The sequence below is a fragment of the Lithobates pipiens genome, unplaced genomic scaffold (genome assembly GCF_037356315.1).
Source record: "Lithobates pipiens isolate NorthernLeopardFrog02 unplaced genomic scaffold, aLitPip1_a1.2 Scaffold_18, whole genome shotgun sequence".
Classification (NCBI taxonomy): Eukaryota; Metazoa; Chordata; class Amphibia; order Anura; family Ranidae; genus Lithobates; species Lithobates pipiens.
In genome coordinates this window covers 492,732,312-492,754,808 of record NW_027507758.1, presented here as the reverse complement: position 1 = coordinate 492,754,808, position 22,497 = coordinate 492,732,312, and the positions used below count along the sequence as shown (strand labels likewise).

Here is a 22,497-nt window from a genome sequence, read left to right as displayed (position 1 = left end):
TAAAGTATTTTTTTTAAAATAAAATTGAAACAAATGTTATACTTGCCTGCGCTGTGCAATGATATTGCACAGAGTGGTCCCTTACCACCTTTTTTCAGTCCTCCTCTGGCTCCTCCTTCCTCCGGGTGCCCCCTCAGCAAGCCTGGTGCTAAGGGGGCACCCATAGACACACACAGAGCCAGTGAGCTATGCCCCTACTCCCTCCTCACAGGAGTTTGACTGACAGCAGCAGCAACCTATAGCTCCCAGTGCTCTCAATTTCTCTTATGAAAGCAGGAAGTGAGGGGAGCAGTGCTGAAGCTGGGACAATGCTAAATCGGTGACTGAAAGTGAGGAAAGTGTTTATGGATGGAGGCAGGTGGATTAGGTAGTGGGGAGTTTTTTTTAAATCTTAATGCAGATAAGGCAGTACAGACATAGGGGGGGGGGGGGATTTCTTAAACTGAAGCATGCAAAGGCTGGTGCAGTTCTGCATAGAAACCAATCAGCTTAAAGGGGAGGTCCACTCTAAAAAAAAAAAAAAAAAAAAAAAAAAAGCATAAAAAGGCTCCAAAAAAATAAAATTAAAATTTGCACTTACCAGAAATGGCTGTTGCTAGGCAGATCGTCCTATTCTGCCTCTTCCTATTCCTCAGTGATCTTCTGTGTTCTCGCATATTGTCTTCTGGTGAATGGGACGTGGTGTGTTGTGGGAACTGTGTGTGTCCCATAACACAGCGCAACCCCTTCAAGTGCTGTGCGACTCGTGCATGCACAGTAGGAAATGGGCAGTGAAGCCGCAAGGCTCCACTGCCTGTTTCCCTTACTTTGAATAGCGGCGCCGGGACCCGAGAGCTGAGGGACGGGTTGGCCTCGGGCGTCTGACATCGTGGGCACCCTAGAAAGGTAAGTGCTTATTAAAAGTCAGCAGCTACAGTGTTTGTAGCTGCTGACTTTAATTTATTTTTATTTTTTTGCTGGCCCACCACTTTAAGCCTAATTGAACAAGTTATAAGCTGACTGTCTACCATGCACAGCTGCACCAGATTCTCCAGTACTCCAGTCTGTGCTGCACCTCATATATTGCCAACTACTCTAAAATAGTATGTTGTGTGTATCATTTATAACTAAGGGTAAGGGCACTGCAACACACCACTCTTCCACTTGCGATTTACCATGTGGTTAAAAACTTGTGAATGGATCCTTTAATTTTCTATGTTTTTAAACTAGTTTTTTTATAAATGTGTGTGTGTGTGTGTGTATATATAATTGTACATATAAAATCTGTGTTTTACAAATAAACCTGTAATACAGAGTTAACTTTCCTTGCCATAGCAGTAGCTGTGCTATTTCAGGCAACTCTGTTGGCTTAGTAAATGTTCTATACAAATGGGGCAAACAATATGTTATTAGGTGATCTCCTGTGCTGGTTGAAAAATTTTCATTGATTTAACATGGAAATTACTGCATGTGGTCCCTAGTATTTAGGTATATAACAGCGAAATGGAGTCCTTTTTTTTTTTTAATACACCCCCGTGTTTATATTTAAATGTACCTAGCAGAAGACTCAAGAGAAGATAAGGGTTGAGTCACAGTCTGTCTCTCTCACTTATCAGTAACTAAGGAGTGCCCTCTGACTTTATGACACAAGACTCTTTACAGTAAATGTTATTTTTTAATCCTGGCTATAAGACAGAAAAAAACTAACACAAAACCATTAATTCTCCCAGTAAAATGTGGCAAACCCTACAGTGGAGAATAATGTCCAGGGTTAGGAAACTTCCCCATGAACTGTTTCCGTCAGCCAATCAGAACTCATGGCATTGACCCCAAACCACAGAGATGCTGCTTAGGCCGGCCATACATGGTGCAAATTTCCTTATTGCAACCGATTCCCCCATCAACATGGATGGTCCTGCTGAGCTTTTGTCTGCTCCTGGTGGAGGGCAGGGGAAGCTGTTCTTGCCGGGAGAAGACAGCGATTATCACTAGTGGCTATAGCAGCCGCTAGCGGTAATCATAAGAGAATCTGGCAGGCTAGTTGTACCCAAGTTGATAGATCAATCAACTTGGTACATTCAGCCTGCCCATTAACGGTTTGAATTCCAGCCGGTTCCTGCTGAACCAGCGGAGATTTGAACCATGTATGGCCAGCCTTAGGCTGAAAAAGACAACACCTTACTAGTATTGGAATCCATTAAATGATATTGCTTTCCTGTATAGCAGGGTTTCCACTGTTTAATTAAGTGTAGGAAAACTACTATAAAGGGATTTTGGTCAAACAAAAATCCCAATTTTTAAATGTGGAAAGAAAGTGCATGAAAGGGGTTTACCTGCTGCTTTTTGAGAATTTTTACAACTACTTCTTTTCTGTTTGGGTTGGTGACAACAGCATGGGCTGGTACTTCTGCGAGATTGCAGCTTTCATATTCAGCGATAGGTTTGCGAGAGCCATCTGGACACAATAGTTCTAAATCATCTTTCTTCACACCTTTTGCCCATGCTGGAGATTTTTCATCTAGACAGAAAAATGAATCTCAGTTATTTCATTGCCACTCTTCATAGGTATAACAATATGTAACAAATTAGCAAACAAAACAGGTGATGGCGCCCTATTAACTCAACTATAGTGATAACTGCCCCTTAAAAAAACTTCTCAAATATGGCAAAAAAAATTGTAAAGGTAGTGGCGCTTCACCATAAACTTCATAAATATATCTAAATCTCTAATCAAAATCTGGTAAAATGTGCACAACATCTTCATATAAATAAAAGATGAAATATAAAAATGCAAACAAATGATAAATATATTTTGTGTGTGTGTATATGTGTATATATATATATATATATATATATATATATATGTGTGTGTGTATGTATGTATGTTTTCTGATAGTTTCCCCCACGGGTGCTCAGAGGATGAAGGCCTCTTAAGCCCCCCCTATGGAAAGAGAGCCTTGACTGATGGGGGCATGGCCAGGTGCCAGACAAAAGGGTGGATGGTGAGGATTGGTGGAAACATATGGGATGGGCCTGAGCTCAAGGAACGTGTGCCCCAGGGAATTCTGGGTCTTTCGAAATAATTGCCTCCAAGAGCTGCCGTGGACCCTGCACCCTCTACCATAGACACTGACCGCCTGTTGGCCAGGGTCCATGAGCTGGCACTCCAAAGTCAGGCTGACTGGCTTTTCTCCCTCCTCTCCACTGAGATATCTCCCCCCCGGCTCCACGACCACCTGCGGGACCTTTAGCTTCCAGGGTCAGGATACGTACCATCCCCGCCTGCGCCCCATTCCTTCTAGGGCTTCCTACACTTCTGCCATCCCCCTGCTCCTCCAGAGCTTCTGTTTCCCTGTCCCTGCTGCCTGCCGCCACTGGAGTTCTTTCCGGCAGGTCCCCTCCCACCTGTGCACTCCGAGGGTCAGGACTACTCTCGCCTGGCTTGCTCTCAGAGCCCCAGAGTCCTGTGGCAGTCGGCCTGAGCTCTGCCAGCTTCTTTTCAGCCTGCAAATGCCCGCTTGTCAGCTCAGGCGAGAGCCACGGCGCTTTCCACTCAGCAGTTTTTGTCCCTGGTTCCGCCTTCACTCTGCCGGCGCTTGGCGGAGCGGGGGTCGTACTAAGAGCATACCAGTCTAGACAACAGGCAAGCCAGCCCAGAGCCATTGCTTTGGTCACCCTTCTTCCTCCTCCTGCGCCCGGCCAGGCAGGAGCTGACCTGTCCCTACCAGCATCTCTCCCTGCGCCCAGCTGGGCGGGAGATTTGAACTTGGCACCAGTGCACACTGCCTCTCAGATGTCACCTACTCATCCGCATCCCCCTGCATATGGCTGGGTGCGGGATGGCAGAGCTGTAGCTGCCTCTCACCCCTTGCCTCTGACCCCTGCCTACCCATATCTCCCTGAGGGAGATTCCTATCAGATGTCCGCCACCACAGCCTTGCCCCGGTCTGCCACCCTGCACCATCTCCCTGGCAGGGCAGGAGATTCCCATCTGATGCCTGCTGCCACGGACTTGCCCCTTCCTGCTGCTCGGCACCATCTCCCTGTGCCCAGCAGGGTGGGAGATGCACAAACCATACCCGGGATGTGGGCTGCACCTGCCACGAGTCCTCCACCTGGGGTCTCTGGTTGCTCTAGATGCTGCTCAGCTGCTGTCCTCAGCCCCCCAGGCTCATCAGGGTCGGTGGCCGGACCTCCACCCCTGGACCTCTCCTTCCGTCAGCATCCTCCTGCCCTCGCCATTCACCAACATTCCTCAAGGAGATGAATGTCGCGGTCCTCTGCCGGCTCCTCCCATGGACAATCCTACACTGGGGGTTTGTCCTGGACCTGCTGCTGGTCGCCCTTCTTTGGCTGCACCTCAGCGCATCAGTGAGTATGATTGTGATTTGATTTGGAGTAGGTCCAGTGATGCTGCTTTATTGGGCCTACTGGACAAACACATTTTTACGGTCGTAAAATCGTTCCTGTCTCGCATGGGTGTGTCGGGTTTGGCATGTAGTTCGGGCTGTTTCGTGGGTGGCGCTTTGTGGGCGGTTTCTCCTACTGGCATGCACCTGTCGGAAGACGTCAAGGATAGGATATGGTGTCGCAAATTTATTGATTTTCTCGCTCTAGTCCCTCCCGACAGAGACGATTGAAAAATCTCGTCGGGTTGACGTTGCGGCGCAGCTTGACAAATCCAAACACCTTCCTTGGACGTTCCGGAACTGGCTGCAGGGGTTCTGTGCTTACACTGGAGTGTTTTGTAATAATTTTCTGGAGTTGGCTGCATCACTCTTTTGCTATCTTAATCTTATTTGAGGTGCCTACAAAGTTTACGAGGGTCAGTGTTGGGTTCCACTATGACACCCAGTTTCGTCAAAAAATGGCGTCAAGAAAAAGTTTCGCTTTGATTGTCAGGGCGGTAGTCTGTGGTTATTGCTCATGTGCCAACAAAGGTCTTCGTCCTCTCAGTCCCCAGCTGCGCTCTCTCTGGAGCATCGGCTGCCCCCAAAAAAGGTTTATGCTGGCTATTCAATGAGAACCACTGCAAGTGGTACACCGTGTGCCGTTTCAAGCACGAGCGCTCACTTTGCGGGGATGCTTGGGGGCCAAGCCGGACATTTCTAAGCCAGAGGACACCAGTGATTGTCTCAGAGATGCTTCCCTGGCTAGACCAGGTACCTCCTTCATAGAGAGGCCTGGATCTTGAGGGATGGTTGGACCGTGGTTTGTGCAATCACCAGGTGTTTTTTTGGTCTAATGACATGAGCGTGGTGCAGGTGGTCAACCAACAGTCTGCTAGATCCCTTCCGGTCATATTGTTACTGCGTTTTTTGGTTCCAAAATGCCTGCAGTTTAATGTATGCTTTAGAGCTAGGCATGTCCCTGGAACTGCTAACGATGTCGCTGATGCTCTCTCTCATTTACAGCTCGATTGCTTCTGTGCCCTGGCCCAGTCGGCTTCCCTGGAGGGCCTCCCCTGTCTGGCCTACTTGTGGAACCTTGCTTTCAATGTTTGCTAGACCTCGTCCAGCGTCGCTGTCCCCACGGAAGTGGGCATCGTACTGTCGCGTGTGAGACGAATGGATCCAGGTGTTGGGCGGTGAGATTTCTACCTCGTCTTCACAGGAAAGAAGCGTGGCTTTATTTTCTTATCTTGTTTATTTGCTACAAAAAGGTTCTTCTGGTTCCACGATTTCATTGACTATATCTGTTTTGTCCTTCTGGTTTCAGCTCCTTGGGGGGGGGGGGGGGAGACATCATGAAAGCTTTTCCTGGGGGCGTGGCCTAGACATGGCCATGTGAAGCTGTGTTTCTTGACAGGCCCCAGCCTTACATTCCTGGCATAATTGCGATATCTAACTGGAATGCACCCGATAACGAGAGCCGTTACCCGTGAGACCCATTCCAGCCTGCCCTCCGGTGATATACATCGATATTTCCGATCCCACCAGCGGAACTCCACCGGAGCTAGAGCAGCGGCACCACAAGGCATTACACGTGGGACTCCCCCAGAGGCCCAAGAACAAGGCGAGTGGCAACCCCTTCTTGATCCCCCCTGCTGCACCGTTCTTTTCCCCCCCGAGCACAACCGAGACATCACAGTCTATCATGGCTTCCTTCACGCAGTCCCTGGGCCCTAGCCAGGCGGAGAAGTATATATGGACACTCATTCCGGCCTTACCTACAAGGACCGATATAGATTCACTTATCCTCTGCCTGGAAGAAGCACATAGGCGCGACATCCAGGAGGTGAGGGATGATGTCAACGCTTTCGCTGAAAGAGTGTCCACAGGGGAGGCCTCCTTCTCCACCCTGGAGGCTCGTTTGTCAGAGCTGGAGAGGGATCGAGACCACCAGCGGGATATCGCTATAGCCCTCCAACTCCATCTGGAAGACGCAGATGACCGGAGCTGCCGTAATAATTTGCAGCTCCGAGGTTTAACGGAAGCTATAGAAGCAGAAGACCTAGGAGAAAAAGTGCGAGAAATCTTCCGCACCATCCTGGTGGACCCCTCTAGCCCGATTGATATTGACAGGGCTCGCAGAGCTCTAGGTCCTAGACCAACGGACCCGGGACAGCCACGAGATGTTGTTTGCAGACTGCTGCACTACCCTCAGAAAGACGCCATTCTCCGCGGAGCTTGGGAGCAGGGGGAAATAGAGGTGGACAGCACACACATCATAATCCTTCCGGATCTCTCCAGGGCAACCCTGAGGCGTAGGGCCATGCTAAAACTCGTCCTGGATTTGGCTAAACAGAAAGGATATACATACCGCTGAGGATACCCACTAGCGGTAAAACCTTCAGTTAGGACGGGACTGCTTACACTGTGCAAACACCAGCAGACCTCCCTGGACTTTTCCAGTTTCTTGGCTTGGAGTCAATCCCCCGTTCCAGATTGGCTTCAAATACTCCCTCGCCCTGCCGGCAGATCAGGTCCCTCCACTTACAGAGGACAGCTGCAGCCCCGCCAACAGAGAGGCAGGATGAGACCTCGCGCCGCACCAGGAAGGAGAGGAACAACGTGAGTAGACTCTGTGACAAGCGTCCTGACCGAGAACATGCCTAGACGTACAAATGCCCACAACCCCTGATGGTGGCTCCGCAGAGCCTAAACGCTGCATCCAGACTCTCTCAGATTCCGGTCTGGGGCCATCGGGGGTGGGGTTCCTGACGGTCCCCCGACCCCCCCCCCCCCTTTTTTGTGTCCCCGGGGGTTTGTCCTGCTGGTCCCTCTACCAGAACACTAATGCAAGGCTCAGCGGGGATTTCATAGCTGCGGAGCAGTGGTGATGGTTTGGTCCCAAGCCAAATTACTGTACTAGCCAGCATTCCTACCGCCCGGTTGAGCCCCCCCACTCCCCGTCCGGATTATTGCTGGGGTTCCTCTCCACACCCTCTGCAGGTCATGGTTGGGGAGGTGTGACCTTGGGGGTCTCCCTGTCATGGGCGGAATGGTCCTTAGACTGTTGTGTATCTGCCAGGCCAGGGTGCATACCTTGGAACAGTGTCCCGCAAACTTCCGGGGACTCGGGCCAAGATGATGATGACTTGCCTCCCCCTCCCTGGCCTTGGTTGCATGGCGAGTATATACGCCCCCCTGTTCTCTGTACAACTGTGTTCCCCTATGGATCTTTGAATGATGAGGGGGTGCTGTTCTTACGCACTTGGGTGGCAGGGGGGACCCTGCCGATCTGGTTGAACGCCATACAAGTTGTGTCACAGGAAATAACACAAGGAGTTTACCCTGCCTCAGATGATCTCCAGGGTGTTCCCAGCGCCTCATCATGGGCATTGGGTCCTGTCCACATGGCACTAACCCAACGGTCACAACATCCGCATCTGATTTCCAAGGGGGAGTGGGGTTTACTCTGCCATTCGGGGGGGTGCTGGTTGGGGGCCGCAGGTGTAGTCATGGGTGGGGTCCCAAAATGGATCTCACAGCCTGTTGTCACGCCCCCAGGAGCAGGGGTTGTCGATACGATCTCGGGCCTGAGTGGATGCCTTTACAAGCCTCTGCATTATTGAGAAGGAGGGTGGATGGTCGTGCTTACATGCATAGATTCTTGGTCAGGGTTATGTGCTGTATCCAGAACATCAGTTACAATTGTTCCATTGTATTGCTTTGTCTGCCTAATATTTTTCTTTTTTGAAGTTTATGTTCTTTAATGCCTTACTATCTGTTACTCATTCTCAATCTAAGCTTGCTTGAGTTACCCCGGTACAAAAACAACAGTTACATTAGCCGGGGTGGGGAAAGGGTCCCGGGAGCTCGCCTCTTGGCCCTGTCTGTCCACCAACCCAACTAGGTCTGTGCTCAATTCCCAGTGTTCTAACTGGAGCGTGCTTTAGCTGGATAGCTAAAATAGTACCCTTATCTATATGAGGTTGCGCAACCTGTGTTAACTTCCTCTTTTCTTAACCTAATTCCCCCCTCACTCAGGCTCGCTTGCCTGGTCTAACATCCTTCCCCCCTCCACACCATGGATGAGCTGAATATAATCTCACTAAACACGAAAGGTCTGAATACACCGGAAAAGAGGTGAATGCTGCTTCATGACATGCGTCGTATGAAAGCTGACATCATTATACTACAGGAGACTCATTTTAAAGAGAGAATACACTACCAATACTCAAAAACAGGTACTACCCTGTAGTGTTTCACTCCACATACACAGAGGCCAAGTCTAGAGGTGTCTCCATTCTGATCTCAGCTAGAATACCCTGGACATATATAGACACAATGTCTGACAAAGAGGGACACTACTTATTTCTCAAAGGGAGTATTGGAGAAGTGAAATTTACTTTTGCTAACCATTACACCCCAAATGTTCACCAAGATGCATTCCTGAAAAAACAGAACAACTTTCAAAATGTGCAAAAGGACAACTTATCATTGGTGGGGATCTTAACATCCCCCTAACGCTGAAGGAGAATACATCCTCCGGCCTGTCCTCGTCTTCACGAGGCTTGCGCAAAAAATTCTCCAACACTTTACATACATCACAAATGATAGACGTGTGGCGTCTCTTTCATCCCGGGGAACAGGACTATACATACTACTCTAAACTGCACCAGATATACTCATGTGTTGACTACTTCCTAATTCCTTTACAGACACTTAAAGCAGTCAAAGACACCACAATAGGATCCATTACATGGTCAGACCATGCCCCAATAACCCTACGGTACGCTATAACAGATATCCACAAAGCTCAGAGACAACCATGGAGACTAAATGGAAGTTTACTACAGAACCCAGAGGTACTGTCAGATGTTATAAAAGAAATTTACCAATACTTCAGCCTTAACGCCACACTTGAAAGTGATCCGGGGGTGGTTTGGGAAGCCCACAAGGCTATGATTTGGGGGGTACTCATCAAACACGGCTCCCGACTCAAACGACAGAAGACAGAAAAACTGAGTGCTCTGCTTCATAAATTACAGGACCTTGAGACAAGACATAAACAATCCCCATCCGTGCAAATGGGGGCTGAGCTGGACACCACCCGCAAGCAGATCACTGACCTGCTACATTTCAAAGCCAAAGCAGCACTCCAGGTTTGTCGGGGAATAAGTGTGGTAGGTTACTAGCTCAGTTTCTGCGAACATAGAAAATGGCATCATACATTCCACATATAGTCCCCCCCACTGGCCCAAAAACTTCTTTGCCCCAACAAATCTCACAGGAGTTCAGAACTTTCTACAACTCCCTATACAACCTCAACACACCGCTGCCATCCCGAGAATCAACCTCAGAATACATAACCTCCTCCCTCATGCCCACTTTACCACCTAAGGATAAAGAAATATTGGAAGAACCCATCTCTCTGTCAGAACTCCAAAAGGAGTGATGGGCTCACCACGACATACTACAGGATTTTGCTTCCCTCTCTAGGAAACCACATAGTTGACCTGTTTAACACTCTTAGTTTGGGTACAAACCTACCTAGTTCTAGGTAAAGACCCAGCATATTGCGGGAGCTACTGTCCCATATCCTTATTGAACATGGACCTCAAACTTTTCACCAAAATTATAGCCTTACAACAACATCTACCCTACATAATACATCTAGATCAGGTTGGTTTAGTCCCAACCAGAGAAGCTAGGGACAACACCACAAAAGTCCTAAATCTGCTGCATATTGCCAACAACCCTAAAATACCATGCATATTCCTCGTTACAGGCGCCGAAAAGGCATTTGACCGAGTGAGCTGGCAATTCATGTTTACTACATTACAACATATAGGCATAGGCAATAAAATGCTAAACTGGATTTCAGCTGCATACTTGAACCCATCAGCCAGAGTTAGGGCAAATGGTGTAATCTCAGAACCATTCCCGATCACCAACGGGACTAGACAGGGCTGCCCACTCTCGCCCCTATTGTTCACGCTGTCCTTAGAACCATTCCTGTGTCATATACGACTAAACCCAGAAGTCACTGGAATAGAACTTGCCAACTCACAGTATAAAGTATCCGCATATGCTGATGACATGCTGTTCTCAATAACAAACCCTATTACTTCCCTCAGTAACCTTTTGCGTGAATTTGAAATTTATGGGAAACTCTCCAATTTAAAGATTAACTTCAATAAATTAGAGTCGATGGGCATTGGCATACCACTAACGCAACTCGCACACCTTCAAGCCAGCTTTAATTTAAAATGGACAGACACCGCATTGAAATATTTAGGAACATAATAACCCTCAAATCTCTCATCTGTTTAATATTAATTTCCCACCTCTACTAAAAAGAGTCCAGACTCTGCTCAAACAATGGGACAGTGGCCTACACTCTTGGTTTGGTCGCTGTAACATGCTCAAAATGACAATCCTTCCCAAATTCTTATACCTGCTACAGGCTCTCCCTTTACAGATCCCCACGACTTATTTCAAACATGTGCACTCAACATTCACTACATTTCTCTGGGCAGGGAAAAAACCCAGACTACACAAGAAAATATTATCCCTTCCCAAACAATACGGTGGTCTGGCAATGCCAGACATCGGTACCTACTATCACGCGACACATCTAAGCAGACTGATTGACTGGTGCCTACATGGGGTGACCAAACTCTGGACGCAATTAGTACAAGCCCAGTGTGAAGTCCCCGTACAGGGGACTCCATGGTGCCACGTAGACATACCATCGGCCATTAAACTACACCCTCTGATAGGTAACACCATCAAAATCTGCGCACAACTGATCTCCAAAACCTCCCTATTCTCCTGCAATTCACCACTCCGCCCAATCTTGGGCACCCCTCGTTTTGTCCCGGGCATGCGAGACGTGAAGTTCCAGGCCCCGAGGGAATCGGGGATACACCAAGCCTCCCCACTTCAGCACCATAGGATGCTGGAGAACAATAGCGGAGTTCCTAGATCCCTCAAGCCAATACAGACTGGACTTCCTGAGAGCCCTACAACTGTCCCACTTTCTCAATACCATGACCCCTCCTAGCACTACAAGCCAATCTCTTACGACTCTGGAAAAACTATGCTCAGAATCTGGACATCTTACATACACTCTCCCTTACATACAACATACTAATCACACCACTGGATGACTTCCAACTCCCATGCCTGGACAAATGGGAGAAAGACCTGAACCGCAATTTTACCAACAGGAATAAACAACATATCCTAACATTCACATACAAATCATCCATTTGCACCAAAATTCAAGAAACCAATTACAAGATCCTCACATGAGGGTACAGAACCCCAGCAGTGCTAAATCAAATCTTCCCAACGACGTCGGACTTATGCTGTCGCTGTCGGGAAGAAAGAGGGACTATTTTGCACATCTTTTGGTCAAACTGTCCCAAATAACCCGGCATACTTCCTCCTACACATAAATGACACCCCTGCACGGATCTACAAGAGGTCTGTAGTGCGTCATTTAGTAGATGCAGCCAAGGCTTACATTCCTCTCAGCTGGAAAACAACAACTCCACCGACCAAAGACCTATGGCTCAAAAAAGTAGACGATATTAACAAAATGGAAGACCTTATACCGTATTTATCAGCGTATAACACGCACCCCAAGTTTAGGTTGGAATTTTAAAGAAAAAAACTTTTAGGAGGGAAGTTTAAGGAAAAAAACTTAAATTTAAATACCCATCAATGCAGCCTTGTCAGTGTCATTTGCAGCCTTGCATTGCAGCCTTATCAATCATTTGCAGACTTGTCAGTCATTTGCAGCCTTCCATTGCAGCCTTGCATGTCATTTGCAGCCTTCCATTGCAGCCTTGCATGTCATTTGAAGCCTTCCATTGCAGCCTTGCATGTCATTAGCAGCCTTCCATTGCAGCCTTGCATGTCATTAGCAGCCTTCCATTGCAGCCTTGCATGTCATTAGCAGCCTTCCATTGCAGCCTTGCATGTCAATTGCAGCCTTCCCAGTCATTTGCAGTCTTCCATTGCAGCCTTGTCAGTCATTTGCAGCCTTGTCAGTTTCTTTTGCAGGCTTTCCGTATAAAAATGGCGCTGCTGAGATACAGAGCAGATTTCCTGTGTATCTTGGTGGCGCTCGGTAGTTCTCTGCTATTTTCGGTTGCACTCGGCTGTTCTCGGTGGCTTTTTGCCATTCTCAGCGTCTTTCAGCACGAAAGCTGCCGAGACCGGCAGAAAAGGCAGAAGAGCTGACAATCAGCAGGGGATCGTCGTATAACACGCACCCACGATTTTCCCCTGGTTTTAAGGGGAAAAAAGTGCGTGTTATACGCCGATAAATGCGGTACTTACCAGTCAAAACAGGGAGGAGACATACTCCAAAACATGCCAACTATGGAATGTGTTTAAATACTCAGAGGAGGAACAATCACTCAGAGAATCACATCAGACTATAACTCCATAACTCCCAATGACTTACTAAAAACAGACATGACTATTTACATTGAGATGTTCTGTAAATCCAGTCCTGAACCTTCCCCTCCCCCCCACCCCCCCATTTCATACCCTCCTACACTCACTCTCCTTGCCTTCTAAGGTCTCTCCCTTCTTGCTCCTATTGGCTCGGAGCACTGTTTAAACCTTCTTTCTCTTCTCCATACCTTAATCTTACTTGACTAGAAAATGTGAGGGGATGGGGCCCGCTGGACCATAGCAACCTGTATTATTGCTGACAGACATAAGAGTCAACCGTGTAGAGGTTAAAATCTACCTTAGAATATATACAGGATTACTGCAGATAAAGGAGAAGTTGAGATGCGCCTGGCAGATGTGCATGTCCTTTAACAAACGACCACACAGGAAAATGTCAACTGAACGTCTTTATCCATATATTACCTCCTACGTATATGTATCTCCATTTATATCTTTAACACTTATTTTGTATATGATGCTGTGGTGGTCCATGTGGACCCATGCCCCGTAAATAAAAAAATAAAAAAATAAAGCTTTTCCTGTCCGTCTGGTCCTGCGGGACGTCAACACATGCTCCCGATTCCTGGTGGTTTCCCTCCCTATTCTATCCGGTATCCTTTCCCTGTTGCTGTCCGTTTGCTTTTCCCCCATTCGAGACCCTTCTTTTCCAAGTGGCCTTCTCTTGGGCGCTTTTTGGGGCTTTTCGCACCGGGGAACTGGTTTCAAAATACACACCCTCTGCGAGCGGCGTTCTGGCTGAGGATGCTACCTTCTCTGATCGCTGTGTGTCAGTTTTGTTGCCTACATCAAAAACCGACAGCTTTGGCAAGGGCAGAAGTGTTGTTTTGTACCCTTGTGGGGGCCCCTTTGCCCTGTTTTGCTGGCCTCCCCCTTCCTGTACTTACGCCCAACTTCCCCTATTTTCTTTGTCCACACCAATTCCTCCTCTCTGAGCATGTTCCAATTTTTGGGGGTTTTTCACACTGGCCTCAAGTCCTTCCAGAGTGTTTGCGCCTTGTCCCATGTTTTAGCGACACTTTACCGATGTTTTAGAGGCGCTTTTCGGCCACTACTGGGCAGCGCCCCAGTGTGAAAGCACTCTGACTTTCACACTGGGATTACAGAGGCATTTTTCAGGCACTTTACAGGTTCTATTTATAGTGCTAAAGCACCTGAAAATCACGTCTGGTGTGAATGGGGATGGATGGATGGAGGGATGGGTGAATGGAGGGAGATGGGTGGATGGGAGGAGGGATGGATGGATGGCAGATGTAGGGATGGAGGCTAGAGGGAAGGATGGATGAAGGAGGGAGGGAGGGATAGATGCAGGGAGGGATGGATAGAGGAAGGGAGAGAGGGATCGAGGGAGAGATGGATGGATAGATGGAAGGAGCGATTTACACAGGAGGGATGGATGGATGGATGGTTGGAGGGAGGGAGGAAGGGATGGATGGTTGGATGGATGGTTAGATAGAGGGATGGATAGAGGGAGGGAGATGGATGATGGAAAGAGGGGTGGATAGAGGCTAGAGAGAGGGATGGATGAAGGTGAGAGGGATGGATGGAGGGAGGGATGGATGGTTGTAGAGATGGAAGGAGGGATGGATAGATGGATGGAAGGAAGTAGGAAGGGAGGGATGGAGGAAGGGATGAATGGATAAAAGGATACAGGGATGGATAGAAGGAGGGATGGATGGACAGAGGTGGGGATGGATGGATGGATGAAGGGAAGAAGGGATAGAACACACAGACATCCTGTCCTGGTGCTGCTTTTCTAACTTTCAGTATCATACACTGTGAAAGCAGCCTTTGCTCTCATTTCTGGCAGAAGCTGTTTCTTCATGGGCTCACTGCAGAAGCTGAGAAATTATCCGTCTGTCTTTTGTAATCCATCCTCCATAGCAGGTTGTGTTCTCTCCACTCCTCTCCTGTCCCCCTCTTATCGATCTGCCATCACCTCCTCCTGATACAGCTTAGCTTAGAAGTCAAATCAGGCGGGCTGAGGAAAGGGGCTGATACAATGCTTTCTCATTTGCTAAGGAAGCAGCAGAGAGGCTGTATATCAATCAGTCTCTGAAATCAGGCTGCTGGGTCTAATTAAAGATTATTGACTTCTGCGGCCGGACCAGCTGTATCCCTCCACAGGAAAAAAAAAATTCTCCAGCCTTTTGCCATCAATAGGCAAGGTGTGCAGGTAAAATTGTGATCTATTCAAGTAGTGGCATCTGAATTTTGGGGGTGCTTAAGCAAACGCAAATACCCACCTGGTGCTGCCCCTGCCGGGGACAAAACCAGGAGGCACAGACTTGGTCCGGGACGTCTGGTCACCTTAGTATAGAATAAAGATGACTGCAATAGATTGTCTCCTATAGGTGGTGATTTCAATCAGGAAGGTTGGAAATTATTATCAGATTGCCCTGCTGCTTGGTCAGATCCAAATTTCTGTAAAAATGCAGGATAATGAACTGACAATAGAAAATTCTTCTGAAACTGGCTGGTTAAATATAAAAAAATCTAATGTTAACTCTTGGAACATACAGAGTCATAACTTTCATACCTCTCATGAGGTAATAGGTTGAACCATAAGGGCTGGTTCACACAAGGGGCGACACGAGGCGACACGACTTGCCGTGCCGCGACCTGACAAGTCGCCCCCGTTCTGTACTACGGAACCATTCTAAGAGGAGCGACTCGAGTCACTCCGACTTAGAAAAAAGGTTCCTGTACTACTTTTGGGCGACCTCGGGCGACTTGCATTGACTTCTATACAGAAGTCATTTGCAAGTCGCCGCTGAGGTCGCGGCAGGTCGTGTCGCCTTGTGTCGCCCCCTGTGTGAACCGGCCCTAAAGGGGAAGATTTGGGCTGTTTTGGAGCATGTTCCTTCTAGGGCTACAGATGTAGAAAGTAACATTTTACTTACTTTCAATGAGTTCATCAACAGTGGTGTGCTTCATAAAACCTACTTGTCCTTTCTCAATGAGACACCTGAACAAAACAGAGTATGCATGTATTAAAGTAATTGTACATCTTTATCATAGAGTATATATATATATATATATATATATATATATATATATATATATATATATATATATAATGTAAATTCATAATTATTATTATTATTATTATACAGGATTATATAGCGCCAACAGTTTGCGCAGTGCTTTACAATGTAGAGGGGGGACAGCACAATTACGATTATTCAGTACAGAAGGGACAGGAGGGTCCTGCTCATTTAGCTTACATTCTAAAAGGGGGGGTACTAAAGTAATAGCTGTGGGGGACGGTCTGATGAGGGTGGCTTGGGTATAGTTCTTAGGTGGGTGTGGGATAGGCTTCCCTAAATAATTTTCAGGGATCTCCTAAAGTTATATATATATTATCTTCACTTGAAGACTGTCCTGTCCATAATATTAAATGCATATATAAGCTCTTTGATGACCAGAGAGTGTGTGTATATATACTGATTATATATATATATATATATATATATATATATATATATATATATATATATATAATCATAGCTTTAATTAAATCTTACAATTGATTTTTATTTTTTGTATTCAATTTATTTCATTTTTTTCCTTTAATTGCCTTTTCTAACCTAAAACAAACTGTCATTGACAAATCCTGCTTTACTATTTGGTTTACAGTGAAACTATATCACGGCAATAATCCTTCATTCCATTACCTGAGAGCACCTTCATAACCATAATATGGCTCTTTGCTATTTGGAAGGCATTTTGTTTTTTCATTTCCAGCACACAGACTGCAGAGGTTGGAATTAACATCGGCTCCAGGAATACAGCTCTCCTTGAAGAAGGTTGCTGTAAAAAAAAAAAAATGAGTGTCAACATGTTTGTAGGACAATAAAAAGAGCCCCCCCCCCCCCCCAGCAGTGACCCAGTGCCAATGGAAGGGCTGCGCTCTAAGGTAAGTATTTCATAATGTGCTAGTATGGGATGCATGCTAGCACATTATGGCATTGTCTTACAGGTGTTTTTTTTTTCTCTACAGTGGTTTACTACCACTTTCAGGTTTTGGTTATGTGAGCTGTTCTTCCTTCCCTTTTATGTTATAAAGGCCAGTTCACACCAGAAAGCGTTGCAGGAAACTCACATTCCGTGTGCGTTTGCCGCACCACATTCAAAACACATTGCAGTTGCGATCTGCAGCAGGTGTCAATATTAAGTTAACCGCTTCCAGACTGCCCACTGTACATATACTGTGGCAGGGCAGCGCGGCTGCGCAAAATCATGTGCCTGTGTGTGATTTTGTTTAATCGGTGTAGTGGGCACGGGCTAGCCGCTGGAGCAAAGCTCTCACTGTGTTTGGGAACAGGATGCAGGACATGACCTGCTGATTGTTCACAGGAGACACAGAATAGCGCTGTGCCTATGTAAACAAGCCACACCTTTGATCTGTCAGTGAGGAAAAGATCGATCTTCTGTTTCAGCTAAGCTGAAACACGATCTCTGTTTTCCTCCAGTGTAACATTCCCCCTACAGTAAGAAAGCACATCCCTAGGGCACACTTAACCCCTTGATCGCCCCCCCCCCCCCTAGTGTTAACCCCTTCCCTGCCAGTGTCATTTATATAGGGATCAGTGCATTTTCTTAGCATTGATCACTGTATTAGTGTCGCTGGTCCCCAAATGACACTTTTTCATTTGGGTCAGATTTGTCCGCCACAGTGTCGCAGTCCTGCTATAAATCACTGATCGCTGCCATTACTGGTAAAAAAATAAATAAATAAAAATGCCATATATCAAAACCATAGTTTGTAGACACAATAACTTTTGCACAAAACAATCAATAAACGCTTATTGGGATTTTTTTTACCAAAAATATGTAGCAGAATACATATTGGCATAAACTGATGAAGAAATTCGTTTTTTTTTTTTATTGGGAATGTTTTATAGCAGAAAGTAAAAAAAATGTTTTTTACTCAAAATTGCTGCTTTTTTTTGTTTATAGTGCAAAAAAAAAATAAAAAACACAGGAGGTGATCAAATACCACCAAAAGAAACCTCTATTTGTGGGGAAAAAAGGACATCAATTTTATTTGGGTACAGCTGCGCACGATGGCGCAATTGTCAGTTAAATCAACGCAGTACCATAATGCAAAAAAAAAGGCCTGACCATGAAGGGGGTAAAACCTTCTGGGACTGAAGTGGTTACATAGTTACATAGTTAGTAAGGTTGAATAAAGACACCAGTCCATCCTGAGTGAGTGTCTACAATTGTCTCTATCCCTGTACATTGCACACTCACATCAGTCCCTACCCTCAAGGAGCCCACAATCCAAGGTCCCCATTCTTATACTAGGGCCAATTTTGGACAGAAGCCAATTAACCAACCTACATGTCTTTGGCGTGTGGAAGGAAACTAGAGTACCCGCAGGAAACCCACACAAGCACAGGGAGAACATGCAAACTCCAGGCAGGTAGTGTTGTGGTTAGGAATCGAACCAGCAACCCTTTTTACTGCTAGGTAAGAGTGCTACCCACTACACCACTGTGCCGCCGAAACAGTGGTACAGCGTTTGTTGCTGTAAAAAAAATATAATAATAGACCCTGTTCCCTTAAAGCAGTCCTTGTGCTGTGTTATTTAGCCCCTTGTATAAACTAAAAAATCCTGGCTGATCCTGCCTGGCTATGCCCTCCCCCCTGTAAAATTACCATGGTTTATCATGGCTGCTGAGCCCTGACACCTTGGTTTATGTGCCTCTGTCATCCACAACTCTCCTCTCTGCCCCCCCCCCCCCCTCCCTGCCTGTCAGCTCCTTCCGCTCCCCAGCCCTCCCCTCCTGCTACTATCAAAACTACAATATAACCATACAATCCCCTCTGTAAAATAACCTTATGTGTCCCAGTATCTTTGTTATATAAAAAATATGCTGATTTCTACCTTATATCAGAGCATCTCCCAGCGCTCATGTGACTACTCTGCTCGCTCTCCTCTCTCCTCCCCTCCTCCCCGGCTGATATCAGTGGGAGTTCTCGGCCTCTCCCGCTATAGATGTGAGCCGGGGAGAGGAGAGAGCCGAGGAGTCATGTGAGTGTCAGGAGACGCTCTGATATAAGGTAGAAATCTGCATCTTTTTTATATAACACAGACACTGGGACACATAATGTCATTTTACAGAGGAGATTGTATGGTTATACTGTAGAGAATTAATAACCACTTTAATGACACTCCAAATTCAGGTTGTAAAGTGCAGAAGGACCATGCAATGCAGTTGCAGTGAGTTTCCAAAAGTAGTGCATCATGTGCATGCACTATATTTGGTCTGGTGAGGTGCAATTTTCTGCCTATTCAAAAATGAATGAGCTAAAATTGCACCACATAGAACTGCATGTGTGTCAACTGGCCCTAACTAATGTATTCTAGCCCTCCACTGAATGTGCTTTTTAAGGAAAAGGTTTACAGGGTTCAGCTGCTTTATTGCCCTTGAGACTATCTTGGACCTCACCAGCATATTATGCCTAACCTTTGTGATGGGGGAAATCCAGTGCCTCTGCCTATATTGATGTCACTGGTACCTGGTCCAATAATAAGACAAGTATACTCTTTTAGTAAATGTGCAATCACACCATCTGGAATTGAAAAGTGTGTAAAGTCAGTGTGTACAGCTCAATCTGAGTTCAAGTTGGAACAAGAGAGACTTTGTTAAGAAACCCCAACAAAATATCATTTTTTTTCCCTGTTTGGCCAAATGGAGCATCGGGAAGGTGATGCTACCTGAGGAGCGTGTGGGGGGGAGATGCAATGTGATCCCTTTCGTTTTTACTGTGTAGACAAATAAACAGTCAACTTTATAAAAGGCAACCACCATTTCCCTAAATTTTACAGGTAACATTTCCTATATTGGACTGAATTAAATGGGGAGCCATTAGAATTATACTGCCCACAACTTTACTGATAACATTAATGATATAAAACTTAATAAAAACAAATGTAAGATTTCCATTAATATTCCGGAAATCAATAATTGATACATTACAGAATTCAATAACTCATAAAAATAATGAAAGGAAAACAGTGCCTTAGCAATGGCCTTTTATTATACCTCCACTGTAGTCCAGTACCAGCCATGTGTCACACCTACACAGCTGAGTGGGCACATTATGTCCAGCTTCAATTACCTTTTATTGGCCACTTTACATAAAACTGTGAAGTTACCGTATTTTTCGGACTATAAGGCGCACGTAAAAGCCTAAATTTTCTCCCAAAAACGACCGTGCGCCTTATAATCCGGTGCGCCTTATATATGACCTGTTGACATCGCTGGAGATTCGTGGAAAAAGCCACCCGGTCTCTTGACGTTAACCTTCGGACTATAAGGCGCACGTAAAAGCCTAAATTTTCTCACAAAATCGACCGTGCGCCTTATAGTCCGATGTGCCTTATATATATGGAAATATCCATTTTATCAGCCGGTCGTTGCTAGTGCGCCTTATAATCCGGTGCGCCTTATAGTCCGATGCGCCTTATATATGGAAATATCCATTTTATCAGCCGGTCGTTGCTAGTGCGCCTTATAATCCGGTGCGCCTTATAGTCCGAAAAATACGGTAGTTACTTATTACCCCAACCATTTTAACAATGGTTGTGACCATACAAGGACATAAAAGATGATCTGACACTTCCATACATCTATTCTATATTTTAAGACCTTATCTGAAAAGGTCTTCCATCAGAATTCTTTAAATAAATACCTTCCTATTCAAACACTGGTGGATTCTTGCTAGATCAATCTTTTACATTCTATGAGAAGTTAAGCTGTAATTTGGATAGAGGAGGCCTGTGGAGGTAGTGTATCTAGTTTTTGTCAAGGCATATGATACAGTCCCCCATGCTCAGAGAGTAGTGATTAATGGTATATGTTCTGAATGGTCTAGAGTTGTGAGCAAGGTTTCCCAGGGATCTGTTCTGCAACTAGCACTGTGTAACTTGTTCATAAACGATTTAGAGGATGAAATAAGTAGTTCAATCTTAATGTTTGCTGATTTTAACAAAGCTAATCAGAGCAATAACTTCACAGAATATAGCAGCTTTCCAAGAAGACCTAGTTAAAATAGAGGGATGGGCAGCTATATGACATGAGTTTTAATGTGAAGGGCAGCACAGTGGTGTAGTGGTTAGCACTTTCACCTAGCAGCAATAGGGTCGCTGGTTCAAATCCTGACCACAACACCATCTGCCTGGAGTTTTCATGTTCTCCCTGTGCTTGCGTGGGTTTCCTCCCACACTCCAAAGACATGCTGGTAGGTTAATTAGACCTTGTCTAAAAAAAATTGGCCTTAATATGTGTATGTCAATGTTGTATGTGTTTGTAAGCATGTCAGGACCTTACGGGGTAAAAGGACAATCAAAAGCCGCAGATCGTGGCAAGAAAAAGCGCCCTGAGGCGATTCAGTTCACATAGGTAGCGCTATACAAGTCACTCACTCAATGTGATTGCAAAGTCTTCTTTATTTTTATTTATTTTTAAATAACAAACATATCATACTTACCTGCTCTATGCAGTGGATATGCACAGAGCAGACCGGATCATCCTCTTGTCAGGTCCTTCTTTGCTGCCCCTCCCTCCTGTTTAGTGCCTCTACAGCAGCAGCTTGCTATATGGGGCACCCAAGCCGAGCTGCAGCTCCCGTGTGTCCAGTCACACATAGAGCTGCTGTTTGGCCCCGCCCCTTTGTCTTCTGATTGGTTAACTGACTTTGTCTCAGCAAATCAGGAGGGAATGTCCCAGACTGCTGAGGGACTTGTGGACATCACTGGATAGAGATGGGCTCAGGTAAGTATTAGGAGGGCTGAGGGGGGCTGCTGCACACAGAAAGCTTTTTATCTTAATGCATAGAATGCATTAAGATAAAAAAACCTTCTGACCTTGCAACCACTTTAGTACCGAAAAATTAAAAGTAATTCACTTGGGAGCTAAAAATATGAATGCAAGTTACTCACCAGAGAGAAAACCTCTGTGGGAATCAACGATAGAAAAAGATCTGGGGATCCTAGTAAATCACAGAATCAGAAATAGACTAGAAGACTATTAGCATGCATTGAAAGAAAGGTTATTTGCTCAAGAGATAAAACTATAATTCTACACTTTACAAAACCCTGTGTCAGCTACATCTTGAGTAAGCTGTCCAGTTTTGGTAACCAATCTTGAGGAAGTCCCTGAAATGGAGAAAGTCCATGGATGGGTAACAAAGCTGATAAGGGGGCTGGGGGACCTCAGTTATGAGGAATGACTACTTTAAAATTTAAAATGAAGAGCCAATTACAGAGGGGGTATTATCATGGTATACAAATCTGTAAATGGTGACTCTAGCTTTGGGAGACAATTATTTAATCTAAGGTTTCTAAAGAAGACACATGGAAACACAATGAATTTGAATGAGAAACAGTTCAATCTTAAATTGTGTAAGGGGTTCTTAGTACTGCTAGAGCATTAAGGATGCGGAACTTCCTTCCACAGTTAGTGGTGTCAGTGGGGAGTGCAGATAAATTCAGAACACTTTTAGATTTGTTTCTTAGATGTACACAATGCATATGAATATAAAAAAATTGTAGTGACATAAACACACAGACACACACAGTTGGTAAGGTTCAATAAAGACACTAAAATCCAACCAGTTCAACCTG

At 45.8% G+C, this 22,497-nt stretch overlaps 1 protein-coding gene across 1 annotated transcript in view; it reads right to left on the bottom strand.

Moving 5' to 3' along the window:
* LOC143988773 (serotransferrin-A-like) overlaps nucleotides 1-22,497 on the bottom strand; it is an 86,368-nt gene that overhangs the window by 3,565 nt on the left and 60,306 nt on the right. The window contains exons 13-15 of the mRNA XM_077488622.1: nucleotides 16,535-16,670; nucleotides 15,761-15,825; nucleotides 2,313-2,497 (exon numbers count right to left, since the gene is read on the bottom strand). Coding sequence (XP_077344748.1) covers nucleotides 2,313-2,497; nucleotides 15,761-15,825; nucleotides 16,535-16,670 — 386 coding nt within the window. The remainder of the gene's footprint in view (nucleotides 1-2,312; nucleotides 2,498-15,760; nucleotides 15,826-16,534; nucleotides 16,671-22,497) is intronic.